The sequence below is a fragment of the Oryzias latipes genome, chromosome 20 (genome assembly GCF_053564925.1).
Source record: "Oryzias latipes strain Hd-rR chromosome 20, Olatipes_Hd-rR_3.1".
Lineage (NCBI taxonomy): Eukaryota > Metazoa > Chordata > Actinopteri > Beloniformes > Adrianichthyidae > Oryzias > Oryzias latipes.
In genome coordinates, this window is record NC_136256.1 from 18,679,899 (window position 1) to 18,705,079 (window position 25,181).

At 36.3% G+C, this 25,181-nt stretch overlaps 1 protein-coding gene across 4 annotated transcripts in view; it reads left to right on the plus strand.

Moving 5' to 3' along the window:
* Positions 1–25,181, plus strand: part of cntnap2a (contactin associated protein 2a) — a 365,138-nt gene that overhangs the window by 142,425 nt on the left and 197,532 nt on the right. For all 4 annotated transcript variants that reach the window (XM_020712697.2, XM_020712695.3, XM_011488837.4 and 1 more), the window contains exons 4-6: positions 19,336–19,483; positions 24,437–24,489; positions 24,612–24,762. In XM_020712697.2, coding sequence (XP_020568356.1) covers positions 19,336–19,483; positions 24,437–24,489; positions 24,612–24,762 — 352 coding nt within the window. The remainder of the gene's footprint in view (positions 1–19,335; positions 19,484–24,436; positions 24,490–24,611; positions 24,763–25,181) is intronic.

Below are 25,181 nucleotides of genomic sequence, written 5' to 3' on the forward strand. Positions count from 1 at the left end.
CATTTTGCACTCTTTGTGGGTACATTTTTTTTACACTTACACATCTATAGTAATCAAAAAAGGTAAACCTTTTTACTCTTCATAATTAAGGTTTTAACATACATTTATCCTGTGTGGTTTACTTAATCCAATATGCAAATATTCATGTGTGGCCAATGATTTTAGAGCACAGATGAACATCGATGGTTTTGAAAGCTCATTTGTCTGGAGCTTCCCTCCCAATGTAAATGTTAGTGGATAACAAAGTAATTAAACTGAAATTTGCAATTTGTGTCAGCTTTATCAAAGAAAAAAGCTGGTCATCAGCGCTTTCCTTTGAGAATAAAATGCATATTCTATTAAACAAGCTGTAGAATATTGCAGTCAGTACTTTGAATAAAATTTACAAAAGCCAAAGAAAAGGTAGTACTTTCAAGTCTCACTCTGATCATCTTTTGAGCTTTTTTAAAAATATTTCCTGTGGTCTTGTAATCATAATTATGGAGTTTTTAAGTAAAATCCAAAAACCTGTGTCGTTCATAGGACATATTTTCGGCAGACAGGCAGAAGGTCATTTGAAATGGGCGAGACCGTTGCTGCGGAGCACCCCCTCTTCTCCCTGTTGCTGGGAGCTCTCTGTTTTTTTTAGAAGAAGTTATGATTTTTTCAGCAGTGTAGACATTGCCATTACGTACAGATTATTGAAATTTAGCTTTTTATTTATTTGATGAGGAAAAGATAAGGATTTTAAGAATTCCAGCCAACTTTCAATCATAACGGCAGCAAAGTACACAAACACAGGGAATTTATTTTTCTAAGTGATGTGGGGAATGTATATTACAATCTGTCTTTTTTCAGTAGTAGTTTTGGAATTTAGTGACATGTATGGATCTTTTACTGTTAAAAGTAGATTAAGTTGTTGTTTTTGTGGGCTGCCTCATAATTGCTTGGTAGTTATTATTCATACTGAAGCACTTTCCCATTGCCATTAACTGTGATTCATTGCTCCTAATTTTTTAGCGAATACTATGAAACTCATTCATCTCGCCTTTGGGTTCTAAGCCATAGCTGACTTTTTTTCTCTCTAAGTCACCCTCATACATTACACATATTGCTGTCTCATTAATTCACAATGTTATTTAAAATATTGCTTATGTAAACACATAAAGAGCCAATCTTTAGATGTTGGACATATCCCAGCAAAAGTAGCAGATGAATTTGTTTCTCTTTTTATTTTCTGACTTGGAGAAGACTGTGAGGAAGCAGCAGTCTAGAAGAATGTGCGCACCCACAGAAGTGCACATCTACTGTCACTGAGGCTCGCTGATGATTAAGATCAGCCTGGGCACAGCTTTAAACCTTTTTTGTGAGTGGTATTGCTGTGTGTAAGAGGTGATAATATTGAAGCAATCAGTGTTATTGATCAAAGGATGGGTGGGGATGGTGGTGCACATAAGCCAACTTAATGTTTCTCACTCGCGCGCACACAAACTCACACACACAGGCAACATTAGACCCTGTTTCAACCCATCCAATCACGTTCGGCTCAATCCCATTCACCCCTGGATGAGGCTCACGCTGCGATCCCCAGGGAGAAAATCACCCATCCTGCACTTTTATGCATGAAGGTTCTTTTCAGGAACCTTTTGCCACCAATCACCACCTACTGTTGCTTTTCACTGATGACTTAACTATTTCTCTGCCAGGCTGGGCGGCTGACATTTAGTCAAAGTGAGACCAGACTAACTGTTATGACTGTGACTCACCATAAAGGGTAACAGCGGAAATCTCTGCACCAGCCGTATTGGTTTTGTGAAGAAAAACATATTTAGTTGCTCACTAATGTGCCACAGAGGAGACTGTAAGACACTGATGAATGAATGTGATAATTAAAATACCAAGTGCTGCACAGGAGACCATCACTACCTGCAACTTGAATTAATTAAGGACAGAAGTAATCCACTCAAAACAAGGGAATTTGTAGAGTTTTTGTTCAGCTTTTATATATTATCTATTGTAGTGCATGCAGGGAATGCTCCAAAAGAGCATAATCATATTTTTCTTATAACAAACTGTTCATGACAGCAATGGCTTAAATAAGATTGATTCCCATTCCCAAACTGTGCATTTAAATTAGAGATGTGATGGACTAATGACAGGTAAAAAACACATTAACTATATTATGGAAAACCTTAAGCATTAAGATTAATATGTTAAAATAACACTCAGAGACACTCACACCTCAAAGAGCATTAACCCTTACATATCTTGGATTAAGGAACTTTTCTGATATCGACACATCTTTAATTTTTTTTGAATGAAGTCTCTAGTTCTACAAAAAGATCTCATAAGAAAACAAGTTGAGTCAAACTGCTGTGCTCCCAACAAACTAAATGTGGGTAACTCAACAACAGGTCTGCTGGAACATATCTCAGACACAGATGATTGCAGATGGAATTATGAACATCAAAACCATTTAAGTACTGCTATCTGTCTGTAAACAAAACAACAACTTTTTTTTCTGATTCCTGTTTAGGATGTAATGAAAAAATCACATGTTAAAACCAACTTAGTTTTGAGTGGAATTACAACAAATTTGGATTTTCACAAAGAAATGTCTCGTTTTGTCATTGTTAGAATCAAGATAGCATAACACCTATTATGTTGGAATATCTACAGATAAAAATTGGTTAGAGATGTTGTTCAAAGGGGATTTAAAATGTGATAAAGATAAAGCTTTGAGAGAGGAAACGCTTCACACAGCCCGAGAGGGTTTAAGAGCAGATTTGTCTCTTATAGGCTAAAATTTAGGCCTAATGAGGCTGTCCCAAATACTTGTAAGAACAAATAAACACAAACTTGTGTTTATTGTTTGTCAGGTTCTATTTGAAACCTGTGTTTTAGAGGAAAGAACCAACTTTACATTAAGGAAATGCATTCAAGTGTGATATTATATTATTTATATTAAAACTATTGCACAGCGGTATTTACTTTATCATAGTGACGTTTACATGAGGCTCTAATTCTCCTTACCAACCATCTTAACAACATGGAAGTACAAATTGGATGTGACCATATCACTTAATCCTTTTACAGTGATGTAAAAGGATGATATAGGAGCATGTCTATGCGGTAGCAACAGTACACATGTGGGTGGTATAGGCACATATGTAGGCAGGACAGGGTAAAAGGGTTAAGGGTTTACTTCAGACCCACCAACCCTTTGGTGTACTTGAAAGCTGCTCTTGAAGGAGTTTTGTTAACTTACTTAGAATCAATACAAAATGTGTTTTCCAAATTATTTTCAAACATATGGGTTTTTCCCTTAGAGAAAAAATCAAGCTAGTAGGAAAAAAAATTCCTTTTAAGAATTTTGATTTTGCTAAAAGAAAATAAACTGACTTTTATCTATAACTAGAATTGTAATTCCGTCAAAAGAATTATGTCTGCTGAAATCAATGCTTTCATCAATCACACAAAAGATGCTGCTAATAGTATGATGACATCACAGCACGTGTTCAGAATTCTTGTTCATGTGTACAAGTTTCTAAGACCATTTTTCACTTTATGTAAGAAACACACATTCATTGAACGCACCTTAAAAGTTAAACCAAACTGAAATTTGATAAATTAGGGACTCTGATTTGGTAGTGATGATGACCCTCTTTAAAGTGCCAACCATTTGATCCACTGATCATGGAACCACTGATCATGGAAGTGAAATTAATAATTGTGGTTTGTGCCCAGTGCTGGCATCATGTACCAACAATCCAGTGTGATGCTGAAAGCACGTTCAGGAACGCATGCGTGCCCGCTGTGAACGTAGCATTTGATTTGTCATTCAGGAGTAAGAAGTGGTGAAGTGGGAAATTCTCTATAAATTGACAACAGGAGCTAGATTATTTACAAGTAATACAAGACCACATAGACAACATACTGACCAAATTTTGGTTCTCTAGGTACAGTGGTTTTAGAAATATATGGCTAACCACAATGGTACCTGGCAGCACCATCTATGGCGCTGCAAGGTACCATTACTGATAAAGAAACCATAGTTTTAAACTTAATTACATTAAGTTGTTTTGTTAAGGAGTTTTAGCATTGCAAAGATGGCAACCACACACCCCTCATTTGCATAATGTTTTTGTTTTTTCTTGTGGAAACAGTGAGGAATTGCGCACAATAATGATACCATCTAATTTGTAGTTCTTCAAATGGAGAAATAAAGTACAAACAGATACTTGAGAAAACAGGGTTACAGTATAGTGGCTAGAGAACAAAGAGTGGTTTACAATAATCCCAAATGTCTGAAAACAATTTAGAAGGAAGTGGAGTGCTCTGCAAGGCTTAAGCACTGGGGGGGTTGTGGCCCATGTCTCTGATATTGCAGAATTAATAATACCTTACAGACTACTGATCATGTCACAGACTACACACAGACTACACATCACTACCAAATCAGAGTCCCTAATTTATCAAAGTCAGGTTTTAACCATAGTAACACATGATGTAACATCATCAAAACCCAGTTTGTTATTCACAAAAGCAGTGTAGAAGAAGTGCGACAAAAAAGGTACGAAATACAATTAAATAAACAACAAACTGATTACTTTTAGCAATCAGACAAATTTAAAATACAACATTGTAAAAAACTGCCGTGATGTCCAGCCTATGATGCCCTGTGATGCCCTTTAACAGCTGAGATAGGCTCCATCATCTCTACGACCTGCAATGAGAAGGTAACAAAGATGGATGGCTACTAACTAAGAAAGAACAAAATCACAACAACAAAGAACTGTTAATAGTGGTTGGAATGCATGTCATTTAGTAAAGCTGCAATTGTTTATTGCTGAACTTGAAATGTGTGACACATTCCTGTCTTTATGCCATGCAGTATTTGGCCAGGCCTGCTTGTTGGAATGTGGCACAGGGATCCTGTTTATTCATATAAAAGCCTGTGACATAAATTAAACACAATAAGTACTATTTGAAGCATTGTTAGTTTTCCTTTGTTCAAGCACATCAGCAAATTTTTCAACACAAGAACCTTTTAACAAACTACAAACAAATTTAGAGCTTGCTAATTAGCAACCTCTTCCAAAGCAACAGCAGGAAAACCTCACATCTTGTAATTAGCCTCACATTTTCACTTTTTAGCAATTTAGTTTTTGTCTTGAGTAAACTTTGCAGTGGAAAAAAAAAATGTAAAATTGCTTTGACTCAAGTGTGATATTAGCGAATACAATGGAAGGTCATTCTTTGTTATCAATGATTGTGTAGAAAGTACTGTGTTAATGTTTTTGCAATGGTGAATAAGTTTTTGGCTACTAATGATCTATTTCCTTATTTTTATAGAGGAAATCATTTCATGAAAAAAATACTGAAATTGTATTAGTGGAGGCGATGGGAAAGGAATCTGATGGAAATGACCTACAACTCTTTCAAAGTATATAGTTTTAAACAATGCAATGCATGCTTCCACTGACTGGCTTGTGTTACGCTTACAGTCTCTGATCTCATTGACGTTATTGGATTTGAACGTCAGCCTCTTTAATTTTCTTATCTTCACATAAAAAAGTTACTAAAATTAATTATTGTTCAAGAGTGAATGCTTAAGATAATGAGTTTGGAGAGATAAAAGTAGACTTCCAATGAGCAATAAAAGTTCTCTTTTTATCTTTCGAGTTTTCTTTTAACATTCTGTCAAAAGATGAAAGAAAATTTTTGATCAAAAATTAACGTGAAATACCTCAACAGTTCAAGAAGAAAAATAAGAAATTTGGTTTGGTACAGGGGGAGATTCACTTCATTGCATGAAATGCTAACTGAAAGCTAAATCTAAAAAAAAAAAACAGGCAAATGAGAACACGATTAAGATGTCTGAACAGATTGCACAGCACCACCTGGGTAACAACCAGCTCTCAGCACTGTGGTGTGTAGGAGTAACCTTTAGTTTGGTTTTATAATCATAAAAGCTGGACACCTTTCAATCTCTGAGTCAGCCAAAGTCTTTCAGTACAAAATTGATGGCAAATATGAAGCCATATGTCTAAGAGCTGAGGCTCAACTGATAGATGTTATGGAAACGTGGACTTTCAACACCCTCCACAGATTTTCAGTTGGATAGCTATGCCACTCCAGAACCTTCATATGGATCAGCTGTCTTGTCCCCTTTGCAGAAAAGCAGGCCCATGGGCCAGTTGTTCAAAGGTAAACTGATCGGATTTTGGTGATCGGATTGGGTCAAATCTTGAAAATGGGTTGTTCAAAAGGGAAAGAAGGAACCTGAAATCAGATTAGATCACAGAATCCAATCCTAGTGTCAGAGGGGTGGGGGTGAAGCCCCAAAGCAATCAAAAATTTTAGGGATCTGCTGGGGAGTTTGCTAGTTGCTCCAGAGACAGCCAAAGCCCTGATAGTTAAAAGGTTTTAATAAAAACAGTCTAAAACCAGAAATGGTAAAAAAACTAAAAAACAAAAATGACATAAAACACATGTAAAGCCAACACATCAGGAGAACAGCGGTAGTAATTGTCCATATCATGCCATTGTCCAAGTGTCCGCCTTGATGTTCGTCCCACACCCAAGTCCTTCACACGAGCAGGCCTGCACTCCAAGCCACCAGTTCACATGCAATAAAAACAAGGCAAATCCACAAATAGTTTTAAAAACACAAAAACAGTCATGCAAAGGAGTTAAAAGTCAATCCATATAAAACCCAATTAAAATCCACTGGTGACTGAGCTACAGGCTGCTCATAGAAGCTCAGTGTGTAGCTGGCACACTTAACTTTAGGAGGGGTGAAGCCTGTTCACCCCTCTGTGTCTCCAAATGGCAGTGTGAGATCTTCCTGAGGGTGTGCTGCCTCCCTTCTCCTCCACGCGAGCGATTTACTGGTCCGCGCCCCGATGAAGACCTGTGGCCAGTGTTCTGCCGCCTCCGCGTCCTGAATTGCGCACCTCCGGCTCCAAGCCTTCCTCCTGCCTGCACCTTGCAGGTTGCACCCAAATGTCACGGACCTCGCGTCTCTGGCTCCAGCAGCAGGCCAAACTCAAACGATACAGGCTCCAACAGTCCTCCTGCTGCAGGCTGTGCCCAAGTGTCAGGAACCCCACGCACCGCCTCCAACAGTCCTCCTCTTCTTCCGCTGGCCACGCACTGGTGCTCTATAAGAGAATGACAGCCTCCCTGCTCTGTATGTGACCACGCCCTCCCACACAGGTGTCCTTCATCCACCATCAGCAATCTGTGCAAGCAGTCACAAACTACCTGCTGACACTAGTTCTAATCTGGATCAAACCTTCAGTTTGTGTTGTTCAAAACTTGTCAGTAGGATTTGGATAACTTTGATCCAAAAAAACTGGATTATCCTGATCCCAACAGGGGGTAGGATTTAAAGGTGGATTCCAGGAGGGAAATGTAGAAAAACTATAAAATTGGTCAAATAATACATTTGTTTCATTTAGTGTTTATACTTTTATTTATATTTTGCACTTGACTTGTGTAACCGTTGTAACAGTGATGAAGTAGATACAGTAGACATAGGCTACCAGTTAAGCTATTCAGTAAAGTAAAAACAACCAAAGCAGAACTGCAGATCCGCCTCCTAAAAGCAGAGCTTGAGAATGCGGGTCTCTCCTCCTCAGATTAAAAAACTCCCTGAACATTCTTTATTTTGTTAACTATTGGACATTTAGCCATTTCATTTAAGACGTTCAAAATATCCACAATGTATTTGTTAATGTATATTTGTTTTTTTATTTTATGGGACTCAGATGAGGAGTCATAAAAGAAATTATGAATGGAAGTGGATGTTTGTGATTTTTGTGTTTTGTCTCAGAATAACAAACTCTTACAGTGACCCCATGTTGGCTCTTCTACCTGTTCTTTACATAGCTGGTAGCCCGTGTTGTGATATGTTGTCCCATTTAGAGCACAGGTAATCTGGATTTGGTAATCTTTAGAACTGTGCATCTGGATCAGGGTGATCCAGTCCAATGTTGCTTTAAAAAACCGGCATAAAAGTAAGATGGATTACCTGATCCTGCATGGGAAAAAATGTGATTTCCAAATTCGGATCATTTTGATCCAGATTAAACTTTTTGAACAACTGGCCCCATAGGATTTCCACCATCATGCTTCAAAGTGGGTATGGTGTTCAATTTTGGTTTCATCTGACCTCATAACATTTTATTCCAATCCTCCTCCACACCATTCATGACTAACCTGGACAAGTTTTGGCCCTTTTAGAGCATCCCTGGAATTGATTCCATGACAATGTATTGTGTTACTGATAGTAACTTTTATTACTGTGATGAAGAAGTAGCAGTCTGTCTGTTTAAGGCAAGACAGATAACTTTTATACAGATTCCTAATTCAAACAGGTAGCATTAAGACATTCATTAAGAATGAGTGGTACATAGAAAAAAAAAAGTCCTAAAAAAGAAGTTACAGGTATGAGTAAACTTTTTTTAGGTGCAAATAATGTATTTTCTGCATCATTGCAGAAATGAATTTTTTAATCAAATAATGCAATATGATTCTCTTACAAGCTCTGACTAGATATTTAATATACACTGCATATGAATCGTATGCATGCTTTTTGTTATAACCTAGAAGTGAATCAATTTAAGAAGTCATGCATTCAATTTTTTTCTCCACTTTTAATGTCACCCCAAAGCCAGAAAATACAAAAAATGTGTAGTAGATCTGCAGGTGCTACAGCCCACAAACAGGTTCTTGTATTTTTGAGGTTTTAAGTGAAGGCAAACGTGCAAGCATCACTCTATCAGTGCCAGTCCCTGGTGAGCAGAGGGGAGCGAAGGTGCCAAATGTTCACAGCTTGAAAAATGGGCTTTTAAACTCTATTCTTTTCCTTTTTCTCAGAGTTTGCATGAATTTATGGTGAAAATTACTTGCCTCCGACCTTGGTCGCTCAGTTCAGGTGGTCAGTGAAAAACAAAATTAGCACAGTGCTCAATATTTACAAAAGTATTTAAGACCCACTCTAATGAAAATCATGTTTTTGGTGTTTTTTTGTGGCATTTTTCACATGATGGACATATAAAGAAAATACAACATATATATATATATATATATATATATATATATATATATATATATATATATATATATATATATATATATATATATATATATATATATATATATATATATATAAAGAAATATAAAGAAATATAAAGAAAATTAGGCCAAAAATTGTATTTCTGAGTATTTGTATATTCAAATCATTGTGAATCGGGTACAGACAAAAACATATAGTTTGAAAAAAACTTGTACTTGTGATGTAGTAGTTTGACAGGCCATGTGCTTCAGATGCAAGAGTAAGAAACGAAAAAAGATTTATAAGCAAAGATGTAATGTTAGTAAGATAACGAGTTTAAACCAGCCAACAAACATAAAAAGAAAACAAAAAATTAATGAACAAAATCCAAGTCTCTCTTTTAGCACAGTTTGAAAATAAAGACAAATGGTCAGTTTTTTTTTTTTTTTTTTTCATTTTTAAGATATCGTCCACATATTGTAGAAATTACTCAAATTAGTAAGACAAGACACGACAAAAATAATCACTGGTTAGTTGTGCCATGATTAGACCAAAAGGTGAGGAATTAAGTCTGAATCTCAAACAGATAGTGATGGATTAACTCCAACAGGAATTCCCTCTCATGTGTAACTGTTGTGTGGACAATGTTTTAGTTTGAAAAAAGAAAATTCCAAATTCTGCCATTTGCTAAAAATAAACACTACAGATTCAATTATAAATGGTTGTTTCTCATTTGCTGTGTTGGATAAACTTGATTACAATGCAGTTCTCATTTTTGTGTATTTTGTTTGTTGGAATGCTGCAGGCAGATGTCCCGCCATTCATTAATGCATTTAGTCTTTAGGTTTAATAAGTCTGGCTTGTGGTTAGTTGAGCAGACTAGTTGTGACACTAATTTTAGCCACTTAACCAGCACTACATAAATGAAACGGCTATCTTCTGCATACAATGGTGGTGACGTGGAAGTTCAAACCAAAATCAATCTAAATGTCCAAAGAAAATGAGAATGACAGCAGAGGGATTATGAGCAGGACAGCCACATACTGTTTCCACCTGCTGTTGTTATAATGTGAGGTGAAGAAGAGGGGAGAGATTTAATTAGTGACTAATACATTTGCGCAACCTGCAGCTAAATTGCACTACATTAAGACATTGTATTGCATGAATTCTTAGTGATACTGCACAATTAGGTCTCCTTCTTTAGTTTTATCACAGTCACTTTCACATTTGGAAATTGCTTTGCTTAATATCCTCGGTCCCAAAACAAAAACAAACCTTGCCATTAAGTAAAAACTCTCTCTTGAGGTTTAAATAGAGCACAAACTTAAAGTGTTATTAAATAACATATTTATAGGCCAAAGTTCTATAAATGACTTTAATTAATTATCCCTCTTCTGTATTTGTAATTTGGATGGACAAATGCTCTCTATAAGTTGTTGTCTTGGCAAAACCACCCAAGCCGCTCACAGGGAAAAGCAGAAACACACATTTCTCTGTGGCCCTTCTGTTTTTTCCAAAACACTTGTCAGAAAAAAAACAAAAGACCAGACCAGGCTGAACTGATTTCCCCAGCCTGCTCAGGGGAAACACACATATATACAATAGCCCTGACTCTGAACTAATCTAACAAAGCGTCCAACAGCAACTAGCAACTGCCAGAAAAATAGCGTGCACTTGTTGTTTCTCAGTATCCTGAGATCTGTCCAGAGGAAAAGCCTGTCTCTGGCCATCAAAACTGAGACACTCAAACACAGACGCCCATCCGCCTAAAGAGAGATATTCACTGAAACACACAAAAAGACCCTCCTAGACAGAGAGAGCAGATTCACATCCAGGAAATGAAAAACATCATGCCAGAAAGAGTAATTAAATGATTGTGTGGAAGAAATGAAGAAGAGCTGTTGACACTCAAATGGTTGTTGTAAATATATGTGTGTGTGTTTGTGTATGTAGTTGTGTGGGTGTGTTTCTGTGTGTGTTTTCAGGTTTCTCAAGGTGTGTGTGCAAAGGAACAGTTATATGTTGTTGACCCAATGAAAGAAGTCTGTTTTCAGTGAGTCTAAGCACACAGCAGAGGTTTTTTTTTTTTTGTTGACCGGCTGTGCTGAAGTGATTGGTATCTTCTTTGTTGAATGGGAGAAGGCTTTGCCTTTTTCACGCTGATTGGTGTTTTTAACATGGTCTTGTAGCATGTTTCTCATGACGGAGGACATATTTAAAGAAAATTACGCTAAAAATTGCATTTATGAGTATTTCTTCATTCAAATTGTTATGAATCAGAGGCTGACAAAAAGTCAGCTGGATAAAGCATGTAGCAGTGACTCTATTCTGATTCATCCGCTTGTAAACAAACAGATCCATGTACATCTTTCTTTTACTAGTCAAAGATGGCATCTGACTCAGAACTCTATGGCTGGATAGCTCCAATATTGCTTACCATTCTCGTTGCACTGGTTGGTTAGCATTGTGATAGGCTGTAAGCTAGCGTGAGAGCATGTACGCAGATGGATGTCTGGAAGAAGGGGCAGGCTTACTCCACGCCAACGGCCCTGCCTACAACTCAGAGGCAAATGTCCAATGACTTACTGCCGCTCTGCAGAAACTTTGTCCTAAAAACAACATAGGTGTTTGGGATTTTAGGGTAAAAACAGCTGAATCCTAATTAAAATACCACTGGGAACGCTTTTAAAATAGGTCAAAAGATGATTGGAGTGGGACTTTAGCCATGCAGGGGAAAAAATCATTAGTGGAATTTCCACAAATACTGGATCTATTCCTATACAAACAGTCAAATCGGAAATTTGCCACAGGCACTTTGAAGCTTTTCATAGAAATTACACAAGCTTTTGATTAAAGAAAAATGTGCCAAACTTCTTAAAACACCAGATACGCATGCACAAACCGCAACACAAGCTGTGACTGCTACACAATGCATGCAATGACACATACATTTTCAATTACTCATGGTTTGCTGGTTAATGATTGGACTTTGGAGTAGGGGGAATTACATGTTTGACTTGGCAGACTTTTGCAAGGTGTTAAGCATCCAAGGCATTTTCCTCACTTCCATCCTCCTCTCTCCTGCTTCCTGCCCTCCACTCTGCATGGTAATGTTTTTGAATTAAGCTGTTCATTCAGCCAAGCACAGATAAGTGCAGAATAGCAGCATGAACCTTAATAGAGATTGTCCTTTTTAATGTAATGAGGGGGTGGATACCAAAAAAGGTACCTTGTTTCGTCTCTTTCATGCACTGACAAGGGCATGGTAAGTTTTGTGTGGGGTTGAAAGTATAAAGAGGTGTTATTTTTTCCTTTAACGAAGAGCTTTAGAAAAGGTTCAATTCCCATTTTCTCTGTTATTTTATTCTGTTATCATTCTGTTTCCAGTCATAAAATAAGCTTAACACTGACAGTGTTGCTTCAGTATAGCAACATGTTGCATATATGGTAGGAACAATATGAGTATCTGCAATGTTTGTGTCTGAATATTTTTATTTCAAAAGCTCAAATGTTGCAAAAAGCATTTCAAAGCCAGAATAAAAAAGAAATAGCCCTTTTATATAAAGTAAATCTGACAGGAAAAAAACAAGATTTACAGCTCGAGAAACAAAGCTGTGAAATTTACAGACCTTCTTACGGTGGTTACAAATGTCAGTTCCCTTGCCCGAAGTGTATTCATCTCATTTCGATGGAGACACTTTCAGTAGAAGATCTTTCTTGCAGATGATAGTTTGAAGGCTTTGCAAATTATAAATCTTGCTTAGCTGCTCCTTTGAGCTAAAAAAGCAGCTGTAATCCTGAAAGAGATAACACACATTATCTGTCAGAGTGTCAAGAAAATGGGTCATCGCTTTATCACACAGTTGGACTGATATTTTTAAGATGGTAAGTTGAAGTAGTGCTGAGTAAAACACAGGATCCCACATTACCTATGACAAATTATCATCGTTTCTATGCTGGAATAAACACGGTAGAAATATGAGATAAAATTGATAATAAGTAGTTGATGCTACAGAGTTGTGTGAGTTATCTAAGAGGCCAAAGCACTACTGTTATTTCAAGTGGTGTTGCTCCTATAATATATATAAACTTAGCATGCTAATGTAATGCTTAGCACTGTTAGCTCACAGTAACAAGATTTGCATATTTTCCTCATATGCATGTATGGGTTTTCTCTAGGCACTCTTGCTTCCTCCCGTAGATCAAAAACATGCAACATAGGATAATTTGTGACCCTAAATTGGCCCTTAAGTGTGAGCGTGTATGAGTGTGTGTGGTTGTCTGTCTCTGTCTGGCCCTGCAATGGAATTGCAAAGTGTCCAGGGTGTACCTAGTCTTTGACCTAGTAGTATCTTGGTAGGAAGAAGCAGATTTATAAAAAATCCATGGATTGAGAGTCAGGTTGCAGGCTATGAGGAAAACTTGCAATGTCTGATATTAGTGATCAATATTGCTATGATGAAAAGACTTGCGATACTTGAAAAAATAGAAAATACCAAAGACAACGAATACATAATTTCCATTTCACTACATTACATTTCAACAGTTTTTTTTGAAAAAAAGTCAACATAACAAAACAGCTGGATAGCTCCAATATTGCTTGCCATTTTTGTTGCACCGGTGTAGGTACCATAACCGTTCGGCCTGGAACTTCCGTTCGGGGTCCTCGGACTAATGCTGATGTCACTGTCAATGTGATTGGCTGTACGTTGGTCCGATGACGTGTCAGATAGTGATTGGTCTTGAAAAATTACGATACTACCATAGAAGAAAATATAATGAAGACTGTTGTAAACAAACAGAGCTCCGACATAGAGCGAGATTGTCTTCTAAACGTGCCTTTATTATTGTTATGATTATCATTGAATGCATGTTAGCTTATAGTTTTCTTAATCCGTGCGCCCAGTGCTTTATTATTGTCAGAACGGACCTGGAAGAACAACATTTAGCCGTGCCAACAACATTTTCTGCCACGGCTGAACTTAAACTGGAATAAGAAGCGGTTTGTGGCAACATTTCTTTATAAATAACAAAGAATATTGTCAGACACATGTTATGAGGGAAAATAACTTGGGAACGTGAAATGAAAATTGTAGATCCCGAGCAGATCTCGAAGCTACATAGTTTGTCCAAGTGGGGTTACCGTAGTTTGACGTTACCTTCAATCGAAAGGACCCCAAACGGAAGTTCCAGGCCGAACGGTTATGGTACCTACACCGGTAATGTTAGTTTGGGGTCGTGAGAGGCTGTAAGCGGGAGAGACTGTAAACAAAGGGATGATGGTAAATGAGAGCATGCTTACTCTTCACCTATGGTCGTACCCACAACTCGGAGGTAAATTTCTATTGGACATCTGTCCCTCTGCAGAAACTATGTCCAGGGAAACAACACAGGGTTTTTTTATGATTTTGACTAAAAACGGCTTAATCATAATTAAAAGACCATTGATAGCGCTTTTACAATAACTCAGAGGGTGATTGAAGTGGGACTTTAAGAACAATGTAATTAATATGCGCTTGAGGTTTTTAAAAACGTAATGGTTTCTTTGTCAATGCATGTGTAAACAAATTTAAGGTAGTCATTTATCGGGATTTGCACCGTCTTTTGCAAAACACGTATTGCAGAAGCCGATATTGCAATGTCAATAAATCTTCTGTTTATTTTCCAAGCCTAATTGGCTGTTAACCCCAGACGCACCTAGTTCACCTCTGGTGGTGACAGGAGGTAAAAAGGCTTGACTGCTCAATTTTCCGTTTATAAATGTCAAAAGTTTGGACAAAAAACAAAGTATGATGTAGAAAATTGTAAAATTGTTTGAAAAGTATATTTTGATTAGTCATAGTAATTTGGAGCACACAAAAAATGTCAGTGAGTATAAAGAGTTGATAGTAAAATAGTGAATTTTAACAGTTTTACAGCAGTTTTTCATATCAGTATTAATATAAATATTACTTTAACAATACCAACGTTTATTATATGTTTATTTTGACTTTAAAAAATTCACCAAATCACAAAAAATATCAATTTCACAAGTCTGTAATTTCCAGCTCCTTTTTTATATAAAGGTTTTGGCAACCTTAGGAGCAAGTTTGCAGCAATAGAATGATACAGAACTCTTGAGGAGGATCCTCACATAATTTAAAGTTGAAAACGCCAAAGGTATGAAAGCATAAATAACTTTTTTTTCATCGTTATCGGCTGCTTTTGTTGACTTGTAATTGAACTAGCTGTAGCCTTACAGCAATAGAAAGTAGAAGAATTAATTTGAAGACTTTTTATTTTATTTTAGATTTTGTATTTCCTAGCTAAAATGTCTGTTGTTAATAATTCTGGGTGGATTATATATTATTGTTTTGATGAGAATGGTCACAACATACTGTATTAGTTGAAATACCTTCCAACATTTTGGTATGTTATTTGACATGTTTAGACTTAAATTTGGTTTCACAACACACAGAGTAATGAGTGATTGTTGCACACTGCCTACAGCCTTCTGTGCTACCACTGAGCATGTCACTTTACTTTTACTTCCAGGAAGTGAGGACCTGCAGAGAACAGAAGGTGCAGTTGAAGGAGTCTGAAGGGCTCCCTTAAGACTCATGTGGAGCTCTGAAAATTTGAAGCTGAACATTAATAAAACACTGTTTGCGTCTTCAGTTTACCTCTCCTGGATAAATAAAGATTACAAATGAAAGTGAGCTACAGTGGAAGTTCAGTGGCACTAAGCTGATCTCTTGACCATCTACTCCTTTGCAGATAGCACATCTGTGTGGATGCATGCTTGGGTCAGGGGAGAGTAAGCTCAAAGCCAACAGTCTAAACAGGCTTTTTGTCCCCCACACCACTCATCTTCTGCTTTTCCCGCTCTACGCCTTATCTGGAATAGCACATGGCAGCGTAGTGTCTTTCTCTGGTCTAGTTACCTGCTATGTTATTAATGATGCTTCTCTCCAATGGTTTGCACCAACTGCTCTGTGCATATGTGTCGAGATGAAAAGCACAGGGTTGTGGTGTGCAGGTTTATTTCACAAGCAGGGAAAGCAGAGAATTTGTAGTTGTTTAGGAGCCCTGTTGTGCTGTGCTCTTGGGCAGTGAGAGGTTCTTTCCATAACATGGCAGAGGAGTTCATGCCGAACGAGCTGATACTGAACAGGAAGAGTGAAGGAGACAGGAAGTAACATGATAAGAAATGATAACTTTCCCAAGGGTTATATTATCTGATAGGTTTCCGTCGTGAAAATATTTCCCCTCATTTTCCACAACTCAAAAGGTTATGTACCTGCTGTTTACATATTCACCTATCACTCACAAACATCATAAGCAAAACCCAAACAATGTCATACACAAATCAGAGGACAAGATTGAAAACACCGTCAGGAGATTTGATTCAGCAGTCTTTCATTGAGATGTGACATCCAATCCACTTGTAGCAATCATGCATGAAACAACTCATGAAAACAGCTCCTGATGCTGAGCCATGATAAATGGAAAACTCTGCATACGTCCAATTCAAGTTCCAGAACTGCCATTTTTGTAGAAAATATACAAATGATGTGATTTTGGTCATATAAATAACTTCAAATAGTAATAAGGTAAGGGAAGTATTAAAGATTCAAGAAAAATAAGGTTCCACTATAAACAAAAAATTGGACTTCTGATTGATAAAATAGCTTTAATCAGGGCACAAGAAACTTGTAAAACATGAAATAAGATGTATCCAGAGTCAAAGAGTTGCACGTGGTCATGTTTTATTTTCTATTATGGACTCAGCTTGTAACAATACACGCAAACTATAAGTGAAACGACTTCAATGGAGTTGGTAAAAATATTCTAAGGGTGTAACACTTCATTTTAACAACGATTTGATTCTAATCATAATTTGTGCTTGCTGAAATGATTCATTGTCAATATTGGTTCATTTAGAACAATCCGATTCACTAACCTAAAATTGATCCAGGACTTCTTTAGCCTAAACTCTACCAGTGTGACTCAAAGATAAATTCACGGGTACTGAAAAGTGCAGGTGAACTTTTCAAGAGTAAATTAAATATGAGTAAAACAAACAAATCATCAAGAATTAATGGCAAATCGATTCATATTTTAGTTTCCTAAAGTTCCGCCCACTGTTGTTTTCCCACATAAAAACAATCCAAAGGGAACATTATCAGAACATTTTACCACGCAGAATGGTCACATGTGGCAAAATTCAAAGTGTTTCCACACATTGGCCTGTAATGATTGTTTGATCACTTTTTATTACATGTGGGTTGTCTGCTGTGATGGCATTTAGTTGTTTTAAGTAAAAAAAAACAAAAAAAACAACCATGTCCCAATCCAAATCATAGGATTTTATAATGTATAAGTCAATTCAATTTCATCCGATTAAAACCTTGCCTTAGACAGATCTTCCAAAAAGCTAAATTTTCAAAAAAACACTTACGTTAAGTCACAAGGGCTGTCTGCAGAATCTGATAATTAACAAGTCAGTAAGATGCCAAAGTCTGATTCTTTACAAATTGTGACACTTTTTTATATGTATTTAACAGAATAAATATAACATTTTTAAGACAAGTTAATATCAATTTGTAAATTGTGAGTGTTGTAAATTTCTGCAGTGTTATAAGATATTTTTTGCAACCTTGAAACTTGTAAAAAATCTAGTTTAATTAAATTGTAGTGAGAGTTATCACTTTTTAAATTAAAACTCCCACTAGGGATTGGCTTAAATACAAAAAAGGTGCTAATTAAAGTCAGTTTTTGGCCTAAACTATTGTTTTTTTAGGAACAGCATTTTTCAGTCTGAGCAACTGTTTTGTCTTATGTAGTTCAGCATTTATCTTTCTTGTCTTATTGTAATGTAGTTTACTGATAATTGTGGAAAAAAGCACAAACCCTTCAAAACAGTGACACAATTTTTTCAGACTTCACTGTAGAACAGCGCAGATCAAGTGTTTGTCTTCTCTTATCTTCCACTTAAAGAGCTCCCACACAGGCAAATGTTAATACTATTGATTTTATTCCACTGGTTTGCAAGCAACATGTCATTATCCTGGGACTGGACCATTTCTACTTTCTAGCTTTACAACGTAGTATTGGGGCCACCATTACAATAGATAAACTTTCAAGAAAAAAAAAATCCTAAAATTATGAGGGAAAAAAGTCATAATTTTACCAGAATAAAGTCATAATAGTATGAAAATAAAAGTAAAAAATAAATAAAGTCGTAATATATAATAAAAATAATGTCGTAAAGTTTTAAAACAAAAAGAAAATAAAATGTCTTAATTGTACAAGACTAAAGTTGTAGAATTGTGAAGAAATGAGGAAGTATCTATAATTTTAACAACAAAAACAAAAAAAAAGAACCAATTTCAACTTTAGCATTGTTTTCACAAATAAGAAAATACAAAGTATTTTAGTGTGTCAACGTTATTTTATCATAAGGACTGGGACACTGAAAATAATTTACAGGACACTGGGCCTTACACCAATTTTAAAAAAGTATGACCTTTATTCTTTTTTCCATAATTGTACAACTTTATTATCTTAAAATTATGACTTTTTTCCCCATAATTGTATGACTTTGTAGGGTACCTTTCAGCATATCCCTGCAGAGGTCACCACAGTGAATTAGCTTTCAGTGGATTCCTGCTGCATTCCCATCTTCCTGTGTTTCATCTGGGCTGGGGACCGGCACAGTGGGGCCTATACCTGAGCCCCCTTGTAACTACCGGTACATAGTTAAGAATTATTTTCTTAATCTATCTTGCCTGTATAAATAAAAGTTAAATATAATTAAAAAAGTAAAAATAGACAAAAAGGTCTTGCTCAAGGAGCCACACCGGCTGAAGTTCATTGCGTCCCTTGGCAAATGAACCCTGGTTCATCCATGTGCCAGTCCTACACACAGCCAACTGAGCCATCCCGTCACAATTTTATAAATTGATCTTCATAAATGTATTATTTTTCATGGTTTGTCACTGTTGTTAGTTATACTCATGTCCCAATAATCTACTGGCAGTTAGATTTCAGAAAACATTTAAAATGATATGTATAGAGGTTTCTTGCATGTGCTGTAAACGACTGCTTCTCTCTCAGATTCTGAGCAGTGAGGCTTTGGTGTGTAAGATAGATGCAGCTTCCTCATGGTTTTGAATGTTTTGTGAATATTCACCTTTAGGGTAGGAAGTGGAGAGTGAAAAAGACTATTTCTACTTCTCTAATCTCCTTGTCTGACGGCAGGTTTTGGGCTTTGATGTGTTTCATTCTTGTATGTCTGTTTGTGTTCACAGGCTTTTTCTGGAAACTCCAACTCAGAGAGTGTAGTTCGCCACGAGCTGCAGCAGGGAATCGTGGCTCGCTTCCTTAGGCTTATCCCGCTTGCCTGGAGCGAAGAGGGGCGCATCGGTCTTCGTATAGAAATCTACGGATGCTCCTACTGTGAGTGGAAGCGAACATGCTGACACGCTTTGTCTTTGCACACATCTTCACTTCGTCTGTCTCTCCTGAATTCCTCAGTCACAGATATCAGACATATCTGACGGACCCCGGAGAAAAGATACCTTTTTTTCATTTGCATATTAAGAGAGTCATTGCCACTTGTGTCAATCACTGATAAACAACACAGAGGCAGGATATATTCCACAAACAGCACAGCCACACACACACATACACCCACAACCTGAACATACCACCACATTATAATTTATTTAATTCTAACGTTTCAATTCCACAGACATGTCAAGACTCTAATGAGAGTTTTTAAAGCTCTATTTAAGTCACAGTGGGGATTTCTGTCTCATGAGGGAAACCTTTTTGTTGTTATGGAGTCAAATACAGTGAGAAAAACCTGACAGGACTTTGGCACAAACTCGAAACCCTCTCATCCAATGTCTCTTGCTGTCTGACAAATGGATCATCAAGGGAACCAACTCTCCTGCAATCTTTTTGCTTTCATCCTATTAAAGGCTGCCAAATTGATTTTGATAACAATTTCAATTAGGGCACTGCATAAATTACTGCTTCAAGTGATACACACATTTTTCATTCTTGAGATGTGATTGAACTGTGTTGACATGTTTGTGTGTGTGTGTAAACACAAGAGCACTCGTTGTGTTCGAGTCAGTTTTCTAGCTCTTTGATTATGTCACTCTTGTTTCATTTTCTATTGATAATAAAAAGGACACAATGGCTCTCATCCCAACACAACGGAAGACATAACTGTGTGCTCTGACACGCACGTGTTCAAAAGTTTTAGACATTTTGTAAACGAAGAATACATTCAAAAGTGCAACTCCTGATCAAATATTTTCATCCATCAACAAAATGCAGTAAATGAACAAAGGCAGACCACTACGTCTTCAGGTCTTATTCTCTGGTGTTTCTGTGCGCCACTTCAAAAGACCTTGAACATTCCAAAATCCTGTCTGCTTTCAAATCTTTGACTGGGACAGACCCTGCTCATACAGTATGGCCACCTTAACCCTTGTGCTATCTTATGGGGTCCAGATGACCCCACCCTTACATTGACGTGTTATCCCTACCATCACAAAGGTGGATAAAGCTGAAGAGAATTTCATGTAATCCATGGACACCAGTGAAGATCACAAATCATTGAAGAAAAAAGGTTGAGCGCACTGTCTTGTGGGGTCCAATGTTAAAGTGCCTTGGATAGCACAAGGGTTAAGGGAAACTATTAAAATGAAACATGTGTGATAAGTGCATTGTGAAGTATTTGTACGGCTAAAGTAAGTTGCACACGTTCTTGATGTACAGGTGATGCGGTCGTAGGGTGCCTACATGCCACACTCAAGTTGTTGGTAAGGTGCGTGAATTGGACCTTACTAACAGTGCGTGAATGCTAATCGTGAATGGTAATGGTAACGGTAACCTAACTCAAAACAGGATTGTTGGTTAGGTAAATGAGATATGTGTGTCCTTTAGAAAGGTCTCTATTGCACATGGGAAACAGTAAATGTATATTACAAAAAAGTAATGTTCACTTGTTGACATTTAAATATTGATCAGAAATAATTATTTCCATCTTATTACAGCTGATTTGTTCAATAATGATAACAAGGCGTTTTTACTAGTCTGTTGATAAAAATGTTACATTATCTCAACTACCCAACCTAAAGTTTGAGTTGCCAAAAATAACTGTAGTGTAGTGAAGAGATTGAACAGAACTTCAGCTTCTAAATTATTACTCTTCTGTTTCCTATTATTCACTTAAATTTCTGTTTTATCTACAACTGTATATTTTGCTCTCATGTTTTTATTTTTTAAATGCATTTACATATTTTTTTTTTCTGTTGTCTAGTTTTTTTATTTTTTAAAATACATGTTCTGCTTACCTCTAAAACAAGAAATAGTGATCTTAAAGGGTATTTTTTTTATTAAAGGTTAAAAGAACAAATTAATCAATAAAACAATTTTTAACCTTTTTTGTGCCACGATATATATATTTTTGTATATAAAGAGTGCAATAGACATTACATAGAATTAAATTTTCTGCCACTGATTTAATCTCAGCATAAATGTGTCTGTGTGAAGTCCGGTCCTAAATAAAAGTTATATTATCAATGGGATTAGTTATTTGCATGACGGATTAGAGCTTTTAAACTTGAAATGTGCATGACAAAAAATTAGGAAAATATTACTTGATTTTTCAAAGTAATCCACTTATTTGCAAAGTAGCTTAAATCTGTTCCTGATTTGTTTCCTGTCTGCTCACCACTTACATTTGATAATTAGTAAAAACAGTTTTTCAAAACAACTAATAATAAAATACACAAAACTAGAAGATTTCTGCAAAATAGAAGACTGAAATAACTAACAGCAACCATTTGTTTACTTCAGTGCTGTTTAAAGGATTTATCTGTTTCTTTTCAATAGTGTTTGTCTAGACATCTATTAGCCAAGGCATATAAAAAATTGGTTAATATATTCTTACAGCTGCAGTTTTTTCTTTCTTTCTAAATGCCTGCAGTGTTTCCTTATGGTCCCTCTGTCCCTCTGTATTAGTGTTTCTCTTTTTTGTAGCTATAACCAGAAAATGTAATGTCAGTGCATACCCATTCTCTAATGCTGAACTCCTTGGTTCTGTCAGAATCGACCCCCTTGTAAATGTTTTTTTTCTACCTTTCAAACAAAAGATGAAAGAGAAGAATAGTGTTGCGCTATGACAAAGAACATTAGATGAAAGTGGTAAGCACAAAGGAGAAGTCGTGGGAGGAGACGGAGGCAGATAAAGAAAGATGTTATGTTCCTGGCGTAATCATCAAATATGTTGGTTGTAGATGATAATTCTAGGTTTCAAAATATATGATAATTAGATGCAATGCCATATTATGACTCATCCAGAGGATGAGGATGCTTGTCTATGTACACTCATGTATACGTCTGTGCCAAAGCTTCAGGCTATGAAACAGTCGTGATCCACCATACTTGGTAATCTACATGCTCATTTCCATTTTGATTAACATCAGAGAAATCTATTATTGCATAGATAAGACAGGATATGGTACAGCTTAATTCTAATGTAAAGAGTAGTTGGACAAAAACATAAAGTATGTCATGTTTTTTTTTAATTAACCTCAGTTTCATGCAGACTATGCAAAAATGGCAGACTTATTACAGATTACTTCAACCCAGGGTCTATTTATGCCAACAGATAAAATCTGTTGTCAAGATGATGCATCACTATCACCATCTGCCAAGTCCAAGAAATGGACTGGAATCAGACACAATTGGCATTCATAAGAGCATTACAGTAGGTTTAATACTTGTATTATTAATCATCTTTGGTAAAAGTGATGACAACCTCTGGAAAGTATTAAGTAACATTTAAAGTTAGTTGGTGTCAATCTGATTTTAAAAAAATATCCCATATGACAAAAAAGAAAGCTTATAATAGGCAGGTAGTACTGCAGATGAGCTACGTGGCTGTTAATTGGATTCTTGAAACTTTTAGCACTGGTTGCCATGGTTACTTTAAAGTTAACAAGCTGTATGCATGCAACTTAAGTGCATCTTTGATTCACATTCCGGTGCAAAAGCCATATTTGATGACATTTTGTGGACTGAAATCCCTTGGTTGAAATGAAGTTATGATTATTATAAAAATTATCACTATCAAGTCTGAACCAAAAACCATAAAACCATGGAAATAAATGTGTAAATGAATATGCTGAGATTTTTAACCATTGATTTAACACACATGCAAATAAAGTATGGGGTATCTCTTGCATTTCTAACCACGGAACATAAAGATTTATGTCTTGGCTGGCCTGGAGATGCATTGATACCTTAGAATAATCTGGGAGAGGTGTCTGGAAAGGGGAAGGTGTAAGGAACCTTTCTGTAGGTAACCAGACCAGATATGTGAGGCAGATGATTAGATTACAAAAATCACTACAAATATTGGTAACACTTTATATGGTCTCATACTTTATAAGACAATGGTATGACTTTAGATGATAATGAATCTTATTAACACTTTCAGGTATTTGCAAGATATCTACTGTATAATGCTGATAAATATCTTACTAGCATTTAACACATTAGTAAAACCTAATAGTTTGTTAAGTTAATTATTAACACTTATATAACACTGATGTGTGAGACATCTATAATGCTAATAAATGTCTTACTAAAACCCCAAACAATTTTAATACTTCTTAATTTGTTAACAAAGGTTGTTAATAAATATTATTAAGCTTATTGTAACACTGACACATTTGTTGGGAATCTATACTGCCAATAAATGTATCATTAGCATCTTAAAAAACATCCTAATAAAACTAGGAACGCTGACTGTCACGTCAAAATAAAACCCGACTTTGCTTGACAAATGTTTGTTGTTTTTTTTGGTGGTATCCGTTTATTTCAAAGACAGGAGTGATGGACAGGGATATTAGAAGGAATTAGGGAAAAACCATCCCTATCATCTGTGAGATGTTTATCATGACTGTCAACAAAAATGAGCTTTAGATTTAGAACCAGTGTGAGCACATATTTGTTCAAGTTGAGTTGATGTTTTTCAAGCTATGAAGCTTTTAGGTTGAGTTCCTTCCAATAACTTTTCCATTTATTATATTCTCTCATGCCGTCTTAACCAACTCTTTAAATGTTTCAATGGCTTGTAAAGAGAGTTCTCAACAATGACACATTTGTCCTGTTATGACATATAAATTAGATTCATAATATACTCAACGTATACACGACATGCAAAGTTATAAAACTGTGTAACTACATTTGAAACAAAGAAAAAAGAGGATAACTTTCTGGCTATTTAAATATGAACATCACATATGGAATACTCTATTTTACAATTAAAATTTGTATCTGTTCATTAAACTCATGCTAATCACGTGTGTTGTTGGTCTCTCACAGGGGCGGATGTTATTAACTTTGATGGCCAAGGTGTAATTTCATACCGATTTAAGGTACAGTGTTTTTTATTTATTGCAATTTTTTTACTTGTTTTTAAATTCATGCAGTCACAATAAAGTGATGTCAGATTTTCCCTAGATGCTTTGCCTTTGACAAACATGCTTTGACTGTGCAGGTGAAGAAGATGAAGATCATTAAGGATGTGATAGCACTGAGATTTAAGACATCAGAAAGTGAGGGTGTGATTCTTCACGGGGAGGGCCAACAAGGAGACTACATCACTCTGGAGCTCCGGAAGGCTAAGCTGCTATTGCAGATAAACCTTGGTAAGTTTCAGATCCAAATCCCAAAAAAGATTCTGACTCAAAGACACAAAACCTGGTGCCCAACCACAAATTACTTTACAACAGTTTATGGCAAAAACTCTGAGATAAACACAGTGTGATATAGTACATGATATCCCACAAGATGTGAGGAAAAAAATTGAGATGAAACCAAAAGGCTTCTAATAGTTTGACTAAGAATCAAGCTGCATCATCACAACAGAAGAACACCAAGGAATATCCCTAAAGGCATACATTTTGCATTCATGCCTCTAGGTAAGAGAAAAGATAAGTAGAAACAACAGAAAAGAACATAAACTGCCAGCATGCAGGGAAAAAGGGGAATATTGCAAAGTCCATGAACTGAAGAGCATGGGTATAGCAGCCTTTAAGTAATGTGGTTGTGTGTGTGTGTTTATAAA